Raw genomic sequence first — 17,329 nt, 5'->3', positions numbered from 1 at the left:
CGAAATCATTCTTAAGCAGTCGTGTTGCGGCACGGTGGTCTAGGGGTATGATTCTCGCTTAGGGTGCGAGAGGTCCCGGGTTCAATTCCCGGCCGTGCCCTTGTTTTTGTTTTGCAAAAAGTAGTTGCCGCACGTTTTTTTTTAAAGATATGATTATTTTCCTGAAAAATGACAAAACTGCTTCCGTTTATTTCTGCTTCAAACATTGGTCGTTAAAAAGTGTGAAACTATAGTTATATTCTTAAGCACCTGGTCAATAAGTAAACTTTCTGAACCGGAAGGAAATAAAAATAGTATTTCGAAATCATTCTTAAGCAGTAGTGTTGCGGCACGGTGGTCTAGGGGTATGATTCTCGCTTAGGGTGCGAGAGGTCCCGGGTTCAATTCCCGGCCGTGCCCTTGTTTTTGTTTTGCAAAAAGTAGTTGCCGCACGCTTTTTCTTAAATATATGATTATTTTCTGAAAAATGACAAAACCGCTTCCGTTTATTTCTGCTTCAAACATTGGTCGTTAAAAAGTGTGAAACTATAGCTATATTCTTAAGCACCTGGTCAATAAGTAAACTTTCTGAACTGGTAGGAAATAAAAATAGTATTTCGAAATCATTCGAAAGCAGTAGAGTTGCGGCACGGTTGTCTGGGGGTATGATTCTCGCTTCGGGTGCGAGAGTTCCCGGGTTCAATTCCCGGCCGTTCCCGAGGTTATATTTTTTGCCAAAATATATATGTTTCAAGCTTTTTAAGAAACATATGATTATTTTTCTCCTAATTAAATTCCCGCAGAAAATTTTTATTACATTGATACTTATCAAAAAATCCGTTTTCAAAATAGGTAAATCTGAAACAATAACTAAAACGTAAGACAATTTGAGTTCGTTGCATACAATTATTAGAAAATAGCAGTTGAAATAATGAAATATTATTATTTCTGTAACTTATTATCATAGCTTAGTTGTTATTCATGCTTGGGAATATTTGCTAAGCAACCCATGAGTATAGAGTTGCAAGTTACTTATAAAAAAATTTCAGAAAAAGTCGGAGTGCAGAATTAGAAACTTTACTGGACATCAATGATAAAATTTCAAATATAATTGGTAGAAATATAAAAATTTAACGAAAAATGTGTTTTACTAGCTATTGCCATTATCTAGTAATGACGACAACCATCCCCGAACGGCCGGGGTATTCTTTCATTATTTTTTAATTATTTTTTTCATTATTTTTTTCATTGTCTTTTATATCTGTATGGCTCTTCTGAATTATCTGTCTTTTCTTTCCCTCTGTACTATCTGTCCTTACTGCGGGAGCAACGTTGGCCCACCTGATATGGTGCCCCTGACGGCGTGGCTAACATGCCTGCCCAACTGATACCTAAAAGACGAGTGTCAATTGAGTGGGTATTGGATTAAATTGTTTTTTCGATACTTATTACAACTTTAAGTACTTTTTGTTATTTTTTTTTGCTTTCAATAGTAGTTTTTTATCCAATGTTTCAGAAAAAATTATCTATCCCCAAATTTTCTTTTATAAGCTTGCATTCTTGAAAAGTATTAAAAAATTTATAAACTGAAAAATAGGAGTTTCAGAGATAAGATGTTACCAGATGTTAATCCTATCGTTTTCATTGAAATTTTTAAAAATATGAAAAGATCACGTGAGATAAAAACACGTGATCACGTGAGATAAAAACGTTTATACAATGAAAGGCTATCGTTACATAGTGTTGGAAAGCAAAATTTTCAACAAAAAAAATGCACTTATATGTCATTTTTCTCAAATGTTATTTTTTTGTCACTTCTACCGAGAAAAAAAGCAAAAATATATCAATCGAATATACTTGAAATAAAATTTTAAAAAAATTTTAAGTCATTAAGCGGGTCATTTGTGTTACAATATCAAACAAATAATTTACACGCCTAACAAAAAAAAATATTGAAATAACTTAAAAAATATACTTGGAATAAAATAAAAATAGTTTGTTTTAACTTATTAAACCGGTCATTTGTGCTACAATTTAAAAATAAAATAACTTACACGCCTTATAAAATAAGAAATATTAAAATAACATGAAAAATATACTTGAAATAAAATAAATTTCAAGTCATTAAACGGATCATTTGTGCTACAATATCAAAAAAATAATTTACACGCCTAATTAAAAAACAAATATTGAAATAAAATAAGAAAATGTACTTGAAATAAAATATAACTAATTTGTTTGAACTCATTAAATGTGTCATTTGTGCTATAATTTTTTAAAGAATAAGTTTCCCTCCTAATAAAATAAGAAAGTTTGAAATAACTTAAAAATATACTTGAAATAAAATAAAAATATTTTGTTTCAACTTATTAAACGGGCCATTCGTGCAACAATTTCAAAAAAATAATTTACATTTCCATAATATAAATTAGCATTTTATTTTGCTTGCTTCACATTAGATTTTTAATATTTGTTTTAAAAATAAGGACGCAAGAGTTAAAACCAATAATATATATGCGAAAATACATCAATACAAACTGCAAATATAGTACTATGATGTCTGCTTTTTTCCAGTCAATGGAGCTCCCAAAATATTTATATAAAAACAGATTTACGGATTAAATGTTCCCTTTTATTTGATGTCAAGTTTCGTTGAAAAAGTTAAAAGATTTTGCAATGATAAATGATCTATTTTATTCAACAAAGCTCCGCTGATTGTTTTGCATTTCCATAAATGAAGAATAAAGGCTGCTACTTTAAAGGGAAAATGGGAATCGAATATCAATGTTTCGCTTTGATTCCATTATTATTGCTCACAAAAAAGCACTATTCTTTTCTCAATTCCATTAAATTAGATATTTTGAGATCCGAACTCTTTAAAATTTATTGCAGTTATTAGAGCTCCTAAAATATTTGTCAAAATATATTTAAAAAATATTGCTTGATCAAAATTGTTTTTTCATAAAATGCTTCAAGATATGTTTAATAAAATTTCCATTTATTCAATGCATGGAGAAAAATTTCTTGTAAAAACACCGTATTATATGTTAATGACATTTCTGGTAAACATTACTACTAATAAGACCAAAACATACGGTATTTAAACCATTCATTTTGTGGTTTTTCTATTCATATGAGTAACAGTTAACCAAACATTCTTTTTTTCTAAGCTATAGTTCTTATTACCAGACATTTAGTAAAAACTACAAGTCTGAAAAGTACATTAGAAAGAATATGTGGTTTTTATGCCATGCTCTAAGATTTCATGATAAAATTACCAGATGTTACCAAATTCGACAAATTTCATCAAATGAAACCTTACTTAACTGCTAATTTTACCAAGATCATTACCCAAGCACTCCGGTAAAAATTACCAAGATTTTAGTGGTCATAAAGAGCCACAAACAGGGAAAAATTTAACACAGTCCAGAAGTTCTGACGATACTTTTGTTTTCTGTGTAGAATAAAATCAATGAATTTTTCAACAATTAAAATTTCATAATAATACTAATTTTCTTAATTTAAATACTAGGCTCGTATTCCGTTAAAACTGCCCCATGATTACTCAGAAAGTGATAATTTTTTAAAAAAGGCAACATTTCGTTTATAAAATTTATAATAAATATAATATTACGTGGCACCTTTTGTTAATAATCGTAAAGAAATGCACGATTCCCTGTATTTGGAAAATGTTCAACNCAATTAAAATTTCATAATAATACTAATTCCGTTAAAACTGCCCCATGATTACTCAGAAAGTGATATTTTTTTAGAAAAGGCAACATTTCGTTTATAAAATTTATAATAAATGTAATATTACGTGGCACCCTTCGTTAATAATTGTAAAGAAATGCACGATTCCCTGTATTTGGAAAATGTTCAACTGTACTTGCAAAAAAATGAAACTTAGGAAGACGAAATAAGGCGATATTAGTTAATAATACTTTTGCGCGAGACTTATATCATCACAACAATTAAAAAAGGAAATAGTTTTTCTCTTTCTTGAATTAGTTTTATTATGTTTTAGGGACTCAGAGGATAGAGCGTTCACTTCCCAATTTGCTTCCTCGGGTTCAAATCCCAGCGGTGGCTGCTTGATACGAGCTTTGTTCCCGGCTCACACCGAACACAATGCTGACAAAAAATATCGTCAATGGTAGAGGGATCAAAAGTTAGAATCCCCTTGTAATCGGGTTTACGCTGGCTGGTTTTCATGGTTTTCCTCTCCATGTGACACAAATACGGGTTAGTTATATTCAAACAGTCCTTCGTGTCCCAATGCAGGAGTTTCGCTGTCTTCTGGATAGGGCTTAAAAAACAAGGCTGCGGAGGTGAACATTGATAGCTATGAACTCTGAATTGGGTGGCTGTTCAAAGCTGATTATAAAATAAAATATCATTCTGAAATATAGAACTATTAAGACTGAGTCCTGAGAAGTTGATAATCCGATGATTAGATCGAAAACTTTTCCGGATGTTCCCTTTTCTGCGCACTGTACGTTTATACGTTGTTGTTGCCGTAGGCTATTAAGGCACTGGGGTTGTGATTGTTCTTGTTTTCCAGTGGCGCCATCTATGGCCAAGACTTCGACTTCTGCCTAACGTATACGTCACACCCGTTTATAGGGCTGACCCATTCATGCATCTATTTATTAATCCGCAAATCGTAATTTTGAATGGAACCAGAGACGATCAATCTTCAATTCAGTACAACCAGAAGCATAATTTGTTATGGAAATATGGAGGACTTTGTGACCCAGCAGATTTAACATGCGGCAGCCAGAATTTACTATACCGTCAGCCAGCTATATTCGAACTCCCTACCAGGCTATCCCGACCCCATACGTTTATATAAATTAGGATTACTCCATGTCATAAATGTTCCAAAAATTAACAATTTTAAAAATAAAGAGCCGAAGATTCATATTGAGATTTCTTTCTTTAATAAATATTTTCATAAATACGTGCTAATATATTCACAATCTTCACGAAATTCAGTGAGTGGATGAGAATTTTAACTAAAAGTTAAAAGACAATTTTCTCCAACTACTTTAACAAGCAGTCCCACTTAGTGTTGCTATTTGTCACTTAAAGCTCTAATTATCTCCACGGGGACCCAGCTGTAGTGGAGATTTACTGTTTCGACATTGTTTAAAGTTCCTCGCAAATAGAACCTTATTATTTTTTGATCACGCTCCTAAGTACTAAATAATAAAGAAACTAAATAACTTATTGAATATGCTGTTCTTAAATTTATAGTGTTTTACATTTAGAAACACTATTAGTATGTTTTATTCTTAAGGAATTTAAAATTCTTAAACAAACTTAGAAAAAGTCCTATTTGAAAATCAATTTGAGGCAGGAAGAAGTTAAATATTTCGTAAAATTTTAAAATGTCATTTTGCGAATCAAAATTGCATTTTGTGAACGTTATTAAACGTTATTTGTGTTTGCAAGTGTTATTTCATGAATCGTTAATGCCTTAAGCAATAAATCGTATTCAAATAGGCATAATGGTTTAAGCACAGTTTTTTAGATGGCACAGTGCACTGACTAAAAGAATATTGGGGAAATTACAAGAATATGGTAAATATTATCTATAATATTATTATTTTTATATATTCAAAACTATATAATAATTATAATATTATAATTATTATTATATATTTAAAACTATATTATTATTATAACACTATTATCATTTTTAATATGTAAGGAAATGTTTAAAAATTTGGTAACTTTATCAGGATGCATTAGAGCATGGCATAAGAACCAATTAGTCAGTAAAGTTTGGTTTTCAGCTATATATCTTTTACTAAATGTATGATAATAGGAACTATAATTTTAAAAACCAGAATTTCCGATTAATCATAACCATATTGACGAAAACATTACCGAATGAATGATTTAAATATTTTGGTTTTATTAACCAGAGTTAAATTTTTTTTTTACTAGAAATGTCATTTCCATACAGTACTGTAATTTTACCAGATTTTCTTCGATTTAGGTAAAGGCATACAGCTGTCAATTTTTAGGACAGGGATCTATGTTATTTTTAAAAAAAAAAGCTATGCACTTGTACAATCTACCTGGAAACAATACTTCAGTTTAAAATTGTTTCATTGTTTCAAGTACTTCAATAATATTTCAGGTCGGTTTAATTATAAAAAAATATCAACTTTTAAGAATTTAAACTTTGAAAACTTAGGTACGTAAATGAACGATTATTAAGTATACATCACTCTAAAATTCTCTTTACGCAAGCTTAAACTATATTCTTGAGAAATTATCATAAAACTTCGGTTCCTGTTTGACATGTTTGAGTATATTGTTCTGGAAGACTTTAAATGCAGTTTTTTTCTCAAACTCTTTTGTAAAGTACCGATTTTTCATCCTTTTTTCTGCTAGTTTTCAGAATGACCCCTTTTTAGAAAGGTTTAACCATGGTCAACAAAAATGTGCGAACATCGGGGAATTTCAACCATTTTCGATCGTATTTTACTTTTCAAAACTTTATACATAATTTCCCCTCAAGACTTAATGAAAAAGTCCAATTTCCTTTTTTTTAAATATTTAAAAATGTCAAAGGTTCAACCATGCTCTTCAAAACTGCGCGGCACTGTAACGTATTACCTAAAAAGTGCGGATGCAGTTAAAAAAAAAATCCCTTTTTGAGCATAGGTTATGGTGTTGTTATTTTCGAACGTACCTCAGAGACTTTTCACACCAATTCAAATTTTAAAATAATGTTGATTAACTAAACTAACGATTTGTAATCTTTTTAAATAGTGACTGAAAATTATGAAGAAAAAAAATTTGTCCTACATTCTCAGAAAAATCAGTTTAATGCTGAATTATAATATTCGAAAAATAATACGGACCAAATTCGTTAAGTTGGGTATTTAAATGATGTCGATCACGTTAAACCACAATATCACGTAATAAAAACTAACACCATAGGAGGGCTTAAATTATCAGCTTTAAAGCTGCTGATACTACGATAACATAGTTCAGCAGGATACAAAATTTCTAATAATTTAAGGACCTATTTTGGAGTCAATTTTCTTATTAAAATTTCCTTACTACAAAAACTGTATCAACAGTTTTAAATTCTCTAATATGAGAAAAACCAAAAATGCGCTGTTAATTGAATTGCAAAAACAGATTCTATATACAAACAATGCTAAATATTAACAGAAATAACAATGAAAATCAATAAAATAATGTCTATAATTCCTCGTCATAGGCAGTGATTCCTGAAGTAAATGAAATAGTTAAAGGTTAAATTAAATAGTTACCAGCTGCTCTGGCATCTCGGCATGCTTCATACATGTCTACTTTGATTTCAGAATTATCGTCTGCCAGAGCCTCTCCCAGAGTTACGAATCTTTCGATGGCAACATGGACAGCCTGCCCACAGCGAACGATCGCACTTAAAGCCTTATCTCCTCTAAGTGTCCGCTCCCTGGGATTATACGAGGACATCTGTAAAAAAATATTTTAAAAATAAGAAAATGACACGGACCATAACAAGTCAAATATTTATTGATAATAATAATATAAAAAAGTCTGTTAACCACTGAGTTTTCTCTTTGAAAATTAGTTCCAATTTTTTTTTTCAAAATGGTACACAGCATTTCTTAAATATTGTGAATCCACCAATTTTTTTTCTTATAAAACTCATTTTTCAAATCTTATCATTTTTACAGCCATAAGAGCATAATGGTTAAGGCAAGAATTTGCCATTGGGCATGATTATGGTTAAATCTACGATGGAAACATGAAACCCACTCATAAGCAGCAGCTTGCCTGGTAAGGAAGGTGGCAATGCTGACCAAATTGCCACTATCATAACAGTGATCTGAAAAATTTGGATGCTTAACCTCTATTACCCTTTGACAGAAGAATGATTCTTACGAGGGATTTACTTTTTTTGAAATTTTATAACTACTTATGCACACATACTTTATACCTTTAATCATCTCTGTGAACTTTCTCTCTTATAAGGGTTTAAATATTTTGATAAATTTTCAGCTAATTATATATTTCTTTCCTCTTTTGCTTTTAAACAACTGAATTGGTAATTCTTTTTGTTTTTTCATAAACAATCGAGACGAAAAGATTTCAATTAGACATTAAGTTTGAATATTTATGTAAAAAAAATATTAAAAACGGTGGTATGTATTTTTTTACTAGAGTTTTACAATATTCTGATTTTTGGAATCAGGCTACACTGCCTCAAAAATCAGAACAATAAGGATAAAAATATTAAAGATAAAGAGGAAGACTTTTGAACCCTTATAATTTCTTTAATTGTCATTACGTGGTCTAATTAAAAATGAAGTGATTTGTAAAATATCGTAGTTAAATTTCTAAATTTTAGTGCTTAATATACGCAGCATGAATGCTCAATTAATTACTTTTTTGTAATTTTGAGATATGGAAAGAACTACGAAATAACGTTTTCAAATATTTAATTTTTTTTTAAAAATGTGTTACTTTTTCAGATTTTTCATATTTCCTTACATGAAACAGTGAAGGCTTTCAAGTTGAGTCCCATATCTGTTAGATCCATTATTGAAATTTCCATTTCCACGCAATCGGAAAAAAAAAATCATCTGTTCGAGTTTTTCCAACAACGTTATTTATTATGTTTAATTGGACGAGTTAAAAATATTATCAAAACAAACCAAAGAATGACACTTCAGAATTACATATCAATATATTTCTAAGAAACAATGTTAGTAGAGTGCAACGACTCATTAAAAACAGGGAGTTCCATAATTATTTCTGCCCTCCCGATTAATGCTCGTCATTCAAATCTCAGTAGGGCATATTTGTTAACCTCCCTTTCAAAGGCACAATATTACGTTCGTCCCACAGTAAGGACAGATGGCACAGAGAACGGAAGAACGTACATGCCTTCTCCAGGATTCGAACCGAAGACTTTTTGATATGAAGTCAGTTCCCTGATCACTACCAAATCCGACAGGAGGGAGTTCCATTAAAACACACCTTAATTACATGATACAAATAAATACAGGGTGATTCTAAAAAGGTGGGCAAAATTTTAGGAAATGATAGTACACACCCAAGCAAACAATTTTTATCAAAGAATGCAATGTCGAAAACAAAGCGCAAAGGTGCTGGCGCATTTGGAAAGTTGTTTGATGCAAACGTGAAAGCTCCATTCCTGCGCTGCGTTACTTGTTGCCAAGCTTTCGGCTGCTGCAGGGAAAGTTCGTGATATGGCAGGTGTGTCTCAGAAAGTTCGCCTATCTTTTCTTCGCCGTTGTACTGCGTGTATAGCCGCTGCCGGCCACTGTTTTGAACACTTATTGTTATCACATGCCATTAAATTTGCTTTTATAGCTTAACTTCATCGTTCTTTGGATGTTTTTGCCTCATATAAGAACATAAACTTTGACGGCCTCTGGCGGTTTTGCGTTTTGTTTTCGACCATGCATTCTTTGATAAAAAATTGTTTGTTTGGGTGTGTACTATCACTTCCTGAAATTTTGCCCATATTTTTAGAATCACCCTGTATATGAACCGAAATAAAAATCGCTATCAAAATTTATTAAATTCCTATTTAGGGAGATTAAAAAAAAAGCATAAAGTTGTTTGAAAATGTTTGTTGTTGTTGTTAATTTACGTCGCACTAGAGCTGCACAATGGGCTATTGGCGACGGTCTGGGAAACATCCCGGGGGATGATCCGAAGACATGCCATCACAATTTTGATCCTCTGCGGAGGGGATGGCACCCCCGCTTCGGTAGCCCGACGACCTGCGCGCGAAGTCGAGCACTTTACGGTAGCACAGTTTAACGAGGACCAATACCGCACACCCTCGGTCCCTACGCAGACTGATCCAAGTGGTCACCCACCCGCACACTGACCGTAGCCAGTGATGCTTGACTTCGGTGATCTGCTGGGAACCGTGTCTTAACGATCAGTCCACTGCGGGACTGAAAATGTTTGTATAACGTATATATAAATAGAAATGAAAATTTACTTAACAATAATATTAATAATTTCAGCAGATCTGATGAAAACTTGAATATCGTTTAAATCAGAGTGTACACTGTATAAAATTCCAGAGCGAAATACGATAGAAATACCAGCATTCAAGATTACAGTACTTTGATTCAATATAAATAGTTCAACTTTAAGCCATAATAGTACTTATAACTTTAAGGCGGATACAAGTTCGCTTCAATCTTACTAAGACTTTAAATTGGACTGTATTTTCGTTTAAGTTGAACTATAGTATAACTCCGAAAAAGATTCTGTATCAAATTATGGTAAAAAGTACCGACACTCAGTGAACCGGTACTTTTTTACCGTAATATCGATTTTTACTGGAACATGTTACGGAGCAAAAAAAAAATCGGAGATACCATCATTTTTACAGTAATAATTACCGTAATATAACTAAATCGTTCTAATTAAATAAATAGTACTGCAAAAATTACTGTACAATATTTTACTGTTGGAAAAGGATTTTGCAGTAAAATGGATGTTACGATTGATTCACCCGAAGTGGCGATACCTTTAACGTAATTTTTCGTACCGGGATTCTTTTGAGTGTAGTTCTCAGAAAAAGTCGACTGACTCCATAACTCTGTATTTGAAGATACATAAAAATTTTCACCAGATTCGGTGATATATTGATTTTTAAGATTTTAGAGATAAGTAAGTATTCTTGCAGATAGTTCGAAGATTTTACAGTTAGTAAGATTTCTTGCAGTTTTAATGACACGTAATGATTTTTTTTACTGAACTCACCATTTCTTTTATAACAAAATGAAGTAACAATTTAAAGAACTCCTGATTTTTTTTTATTTCATGCTGACAGGCAATTCTAAACCAACTTTTTCAACTGTAAAAGACATTTTCGAGCAACTTAATAAGAAACGTTACACCGAGGCATAGTTAAGCTTGTCACAGAAAATGTTAAAGGAAACTTTAGACTCGAAGATTTTGTACGAACAAAAAGATTTAGCGAGAAAGCTTTGAGCTTTAGTTAGAAATTTCGATTTTTGTTGTTTGCTTTTCTCTGTCACGATTTCAAGGAATTGCTGGAAATCATTTTATTTGTGTGAGTTTCTTAAATTTGGACGACGGTTGTTGTTGCTCTGAACAAAATCTATATTATTTTTTTTTAACATTGTTGAAAACATTGGAGTTGGTACGGTATGGTTTAAAAATATAAATGAATTGATCTGGAATTGATCCCTTGCAAGCGTATAAATTTAAACTGTCTGCAAATCTATTATTATTAAAAATAATTAACCATGCATTTGTCATACATCCGTTTATGCCTTTATTTAACTATTATTATTACATTTTAAACTTTAACCTTCTTTTCAAATTCCCAGGACTTTTGACAAATATCCTAAAGTTTAAATTAAAAATAATATGCATTTTTCATGATATTTTTTATTTTATTATAATGTAGAGCTTTAGTACATTATGCGTGGGTCGATGGATTCTATTTATACTCTCCTTAGCATTGTTCTAATATATTATTTTCAATAACTAATTAAAATAATGGCTACTTGAAATTTAGTATTTTTCTTTTAATCTTCTTAGTGTTTCTAACTAAATCTAAGTGTTTTACACTATGCCAATGTCCCACATTGGACATATTTCTGTATACCGTTCTCAGTAGTTTACCGAAGTCAAGTATAACTGGCAGTGATAAGTAAACGAGTGGGTGACCACTTTAATCTACCTGAAAAATGACCGGGGGGTGATATCCGTCCTAGTTCAACTAAACTACCTCAAAGTGTTCAACTTCACAAACAGGTCATCGGGCTACGAAATTGAGGGAGACATCCCCTCTGCAGGAGATTAAAATTTTGAAGACAGCGACGTGAATAAAGTAGTACTAGAACCACAATAGATCAAGTGTTAAAAATATATTATCATTTACTCCACCTATTTCAGTATATCAGATGAACTCCGTAATCTTTAGTCATTTACTTAAGTTCCGATATTTTGAGTGTCTCAAATTATCACTGACATTTCTATTGTTTAAGCAAATTAGCAGCAATATTTTCAGTATCTGAAATCCAACCCCATTGTATTTAAAATAAGTACCAATATTTTGAGCGTCAAATAATTTTCATTATTTCAAGTGTGAAAAACTAACCCAATTTTCTTTCAATATCTCAAATTAACCCTATTTAAGTTAGTGTTTTATGCTCATAATTTAAATTGCCTCACAAATCCCTTATTAACTTTAGTGACTCTTATATGCCATGCAACTTTTTTGCACCACATATTAGCACTGTAATGAATTCAAATTAGAAAAAAAAACTAGTGAATTGTTTGAAATTCACGTGAGTTGACAAAAGATGCAAGACATGAGTATTGCTAGTTTGTTTACCGAACATAAAACACTGTTAGATATAGTTTTGTATTTTTAAGGAATGTTTTGTTTTAATTGATAAAGTATTCTTTTTTTTTATTTCTAGCTGTAGCACTTGGTATACGTCAATCCTCAGCAAAAAACATTCAAAACAAACATAGATAAAAAAATAGCGAGTTAAAACAGATAGTGGCAAAAGCAGAACAGTTTGTCTCATAAATGCTACAAGTAACTGTCACAGAATTACTCCAAGATGCTTAGCATCCAGCACACAGTCCTTATTGCATAACACACAATTAGGGGCAGATAGTAAGGATTATGAATGTAGATATGTAGTTAATGGTTTTAAATAACTAGAATTTACTAGTCGCCTTCGGTGACTACCTCGGTCACCTTTTAAAATTATCGAGCACAACATATAAACTTTAATGGTAACCAAGGAATACTCAACACAACTGCATCCGATTCTTCAATCCATTCTCAAATTCTGACACTTTCATTTGTTTAAAACTGTATATTAACCGACTTTTCCTATATCTCGCTTCTTCCTGTGACTTTGCCTGCTCGGAAGTATACTTTGATTTCAGCTTAAACTAATTTCAATACATGTCGCGATATTGTCCAAGTTTTTCATGTGTTGAATGTAAGTAATAATTTAAAATCTGGCCGACAACCATTAAATCATACAAATCACCATAAGTACAAGTTCAGAAAGAATTTATCTATCTATCTATCTATCTATCTATATATCTATATATATTTCAAAAACTTTTAATTTTTTGAGTCAAATTAATCTATATATATTTTAATGCACTGTTTAATTTATATTTTGTAAATATTAATTCTGATAAATGGAATTTAAATAAATCATTCCTTAGTTCCAAAGTAACCATCTTTTCCTTAGATTTTAGAGTTAATTAAGCACAAAATTTGTTGATAGCTGAACAATGTTTATTTTTATTATTTAGCCATATACGGATCTTTATTTTATTATTTAACCATACAATCTCCAGAGAGGAAGCTCTTCACTGAGAAGCAATTGTTACAACAGCATTGCGGCACATTATCACCGTTTATTGCTTAAAATTTCTACAGTTATTTTTTTAGAAAGGATAAAAAATAAATCGAAATAATTACTTTATAACTATTTTTTATTATTTTTATTCTATAAAAAATTTCTTATTTCTTTAATTTTATTAAAAAATTTTATTGCTATAAAAAACAAAATTATTCAAAATAAATACTTAACGTATAACTAACAATTCAACTCCACTTAAGACAACTTTATAAAAATAATCAAAGTAAATATTTAACGTATGACTAATCTTTCGATCCTACTTAAGACATTACTTAAAGCAACCTAACAGAATGAATGATAACTAATGTGTTGCCAATAGATTGAGAAGTATTCAAGTTCATGGCGCTACCTAAGAGAAATGTGTATCAAGATCAATTAGTAAATGATTATTTTAATCATGATGTGATTTGACTCTGTTTGACTCTTTACTTAGAGTAATTAAAGCACCTACATTTGAGTATATCTTATTACCAATACTGATATTTTGAACTTTTACTATGGCATCTTAAATTTTTGAATGCGCAAAAATGATATTTCTTGCGTTTGTGAGAGACAATGTGTGCTGTTTGTGTTTGTAAGAGAGATCAATTCACACAACAGGGGATGAATTTTTGAAGAATTTTTAAAATCACTAATTAATTTTACCACTAAAATTGTTTCCTCAATAATAAGTAGCAATTTTTTTAACTTTTGTTTATTCACAAAAGTTAAGTCTCAAATGATACATTTCCTGGCTTTAAAAATTAAATTTAGATACATAACAAAGTAATAAATACTTTATAACAAAAGTTAAAAACAATATTTCAAAAGCTTTAAATATAAAAAAAAAATCAAACTAATAATAAAATACTGTCTTTTCAATTTCTCGTAAAATTTAAATGCACAATCTAATTTCTTAGCCTTTCAAATCACGTGGAAAATATAAGTTTAATTCAATTATAATGTATGCATTTAAAATAAATAAATAAATACATTTGTTTTCATGCATCAGTCAAAAGTTTTAATGCATGAAATGTTTCTTCTAGGAAAACTCTATTTTTTCTCGTTTTTATGTTATCGCCGAACAAACAGAAGCTTCAGAAATTGAGCGTGTTGTTGTTTTTTTCTCGAAAAAGTAAAATGCTTGTGGCAATCTTCAAAAAAAAGTATTTTTTATTCTTGCTTTAAAATGGGGAAGTTTTTATTTTATCTTTTACTCAAACACTAAAACTCTTCCTGGAAACTTTGAAACAGCGAATTTAGTTTTCCTTTTTGTATCTTCTTTATTTAAAAAAAGAAATAATGCTCTGTTAAAATATAGATATTTTTATACAGTATTAGAACAGTTTTTAATGCAACGCAGATGAAGTTATTAAAATTTATTTTATGGTCGAAGCAAATCTTTAACGTGATTTTTATTGTTATGAATTTCGATTTTAGAAGTCAAGCTCATATTTTTGTAGCATTTTCGTTAAAAGAAAGTAACTTTTTTTCATTAATAAAAGAATGTTGAAATAAGATATCAAAACTTATTTGGAGTCAAATCGTTAAGACTATTTCAATTTTGTAAATGTTTGAACCCATTTTTTTTAATCTCATCAAAATTATTTCGATTTAAAAAGCAAGTAGAGTCTTGTTATATTTAATTAAGATAAATATATAATGATAGTGTGCTTTCGTCACAAACGTACCTTAAAAATCGAACTATTTTGTCATAAAAATTTATTCATTTAAGTGATAAATTTATAATAAAAGTAATACGCTTTAGTAGTATAGCTGGTGTAAAAAAATTGGAAACTTTTAAATACCTCCAGCCATATAATATANATTAATTTTTCCGATGAAAGTGTGATATGGTCAAACTATTTCATTATTTTTTCCCTATAACATTCCAATAATTTAATTTTAAAATTTTAATAAACTCGACGATTTAAATACATATTGCGACACCCCTTAGCTGTCGTAATATATAGGGATATGAACTATATTTCTTAGTCGACTCAAGAGCTATGCTTACATAATACTTCTAATATATTCTTTGCATATTTCTCATTCTTGTATAGTAAACATTCAGTGTGTAAAAAAGTTTGGAAAGGGTCAAATATCTGGTAAAATATATTCATCGGATTAAAAATCGAAACTGAACACATTCAATGTTTATAATAGCTATCCAATGATACCAAACTCGATCTTTCCCTTAAAATCGTAAGAAATTTCAAAATTAGCATAATTTTATTAAAATTAACATATTTCTATAAAATAATCACATTTCTCATTTGAAGCTTAGGATTTTATTAGATAAGTGGTTCATACCATCATATTTAATGAAATCGTACACTTTATAACTGCACACTTTGGTAATAGGTCTACCTGGACTAGGGCAATGGTTTTTGATACTGCGTTAAGCATATTTTTCATTTGAAGCTTAGGAAATCTAACGGTTGCTTTTTCTTACTTCTTTTCTATTAATGTGTAAGACAAGTATTTTCAAGCAATCAGATTTAAAATGTTCATTTCAAATTTATTCACTGCACATCCCATTTAAAAGTACTTCTACAAATACTTTAACTTTTTGTAATGAACTGAACTTTCAGAAGCTCAATAACCATTTTCAAACTTACGATGTTCTAAATCACGCTTATTCTGAGAAAAAATGGGAATCCATTTATTGTTAAATCTTAGTTCAAAAAAAAAATGAAGTTAGGACTTAGTCCCATAAAACCCTTTCGCTCTTCTCTCCTACATAAAATAGAATCTGCGAGCATTAACTCTCTCAGCTATCGAAGGAATCAAAATAAATATCCCTTTTCCAAATCCTGGTGGAATTATTATCGGCTGGTTGGCAGCCATCTTAAAGAGGCTGTCGAGTTGAGTTATTAATGGCTGCTTCTCTCAAGTCTATTTAAAGAGCCGCGGCCTTAGATTTAGGTCAATAATCATGTTGCGTGAAAAACCAGCTGTTAAAGAAGCCACAACAGTCTCATTTAGATTACGTCAAATCATTTCTGCTGCTGCAAAACCATTTTCGACTGCAAATAAAGATTACATCCTTCATTATGTTCAAAAACTATAACCACATAAGCGCTTTCAACGAGAAACAATAGAAGCTATTTTTGAAATGTAAAAGAATCTAATCTCAGATTTAGAGTTGATGTACTTTTTGCATTTTGTGAGTTCAGGAACTAAATAATTGTCGATGAGTTGGGATATTATAACCAGCTTCATAAAGGAAGTGTACTTAACGAACACAGCATATTTTCGATAATTTATTTAGATTGAAATTTCGCTTTTAATTATGTATTATACATCTGGTTATTTCCTAATTTCTCAAATTAATATCCGCATATATGTTATATTCTTTGCTTTTATGATCTTGTTCATAAATTTTTGAAGTTATACTTTTTAAGCGACTTCCAACAAGGTTGCGTTAAACGTTTAACGCTACATTTTTATTGGCCGGGAAATCACGTGGTAGGATCCAGTTTTCCCTCATTCATTTCCATATTGTTTTGGTTCTCACTAGCATAAAAATTGTAATTTATATGGTTCTTACTAGCATAAATTACAATAATAAAAGTCATTAAAGTTTTGTTTTCTATAAATATTTTTTTAGCTTGTTTTGATACACATATAATTTAATAGTAGGACTAAAAAGATTCCGCGTAGGACGGTTGTAGGACTAAAAAGATTCCGCGGAAGCATGTTGAATTTGAAGAAGAGCCTCAGAGCTCAAATAAATCTTGATTGGCTAAATTAAGCCTTACCTACTGAAACGCAGTGCTATAAGCGTAAGCAGAGAGCACGCCGCACTTTACTTTACTCAATACTCAATAGGGTAGTATTTTTTATTTTCAAACTTAAGGCATAACAATTGTAAAAAATGAGTGAAAAAAATCCCACGGACAATGCGACGGATT

At 30.5% G+C, this 17,329-nt stretch overlaps 1 protein-coding gene and 2 non-coding genes across 3 annotated transcripts in view; 2 read left to right on the top strand and 1 right to left on the bottom strand.

Annotated features, from left to right (window-relative positions):
• LOC107442117 (alpha-catulin) overlaps window positions 1–17,329 on the bottom strand; it is a 262,498-nt gene that overhangs the window by 127,945 nt on the left and 117,224 nt on the right. Inside the window, exon 2 of the mRNA XM_071181077.1 lies at window positions 7,278–7,464. Within this exon, the coding sequence (XP_071037178.1) occupies window positions 7,278–7,464 (187 nt within the window). The remainder of the gene's footprint in view (window positions 1–7,277; window positions 7,465–17,329) is intronic.
• Window positions 29–100, top strand: TRNAP-AGG (transfer RNA proline (anticodon AGG)). Its single transcript has one exon. It is a non-coding gene; the product is annotated as a tRNA-Pro (tRNA).
• Window positions 328–399, top strand: TRNAP-AGG (transfer RNA proline (anticodon AGG)). The gene has a single exon. It is a non-coding gene; the product is annotated as a tRNA-Pro (tRNA).

The sequence above is a fragment of the Parasteatoda tepidariorum genome, chromosome 5 (genome assembly GCF_043381705.1).
Source record: "Parasteatoda tepidariorum isolate YZ-2023 chromosome 5, CAS_Ptep_4.0, whole genome shotgun sequence".
Classification (NCBI taxonomy): Eukaryota; Metazoa; Arthropoda; class Arachnida; order Araneae; family Theridiidae; genus Parasteatoda; species Parasteatoda tepidariorum.
Note: the sequence above shows the minus strand (reverse complement) of the source record. Positions and strands in the feature narration are given on the sequence as shown.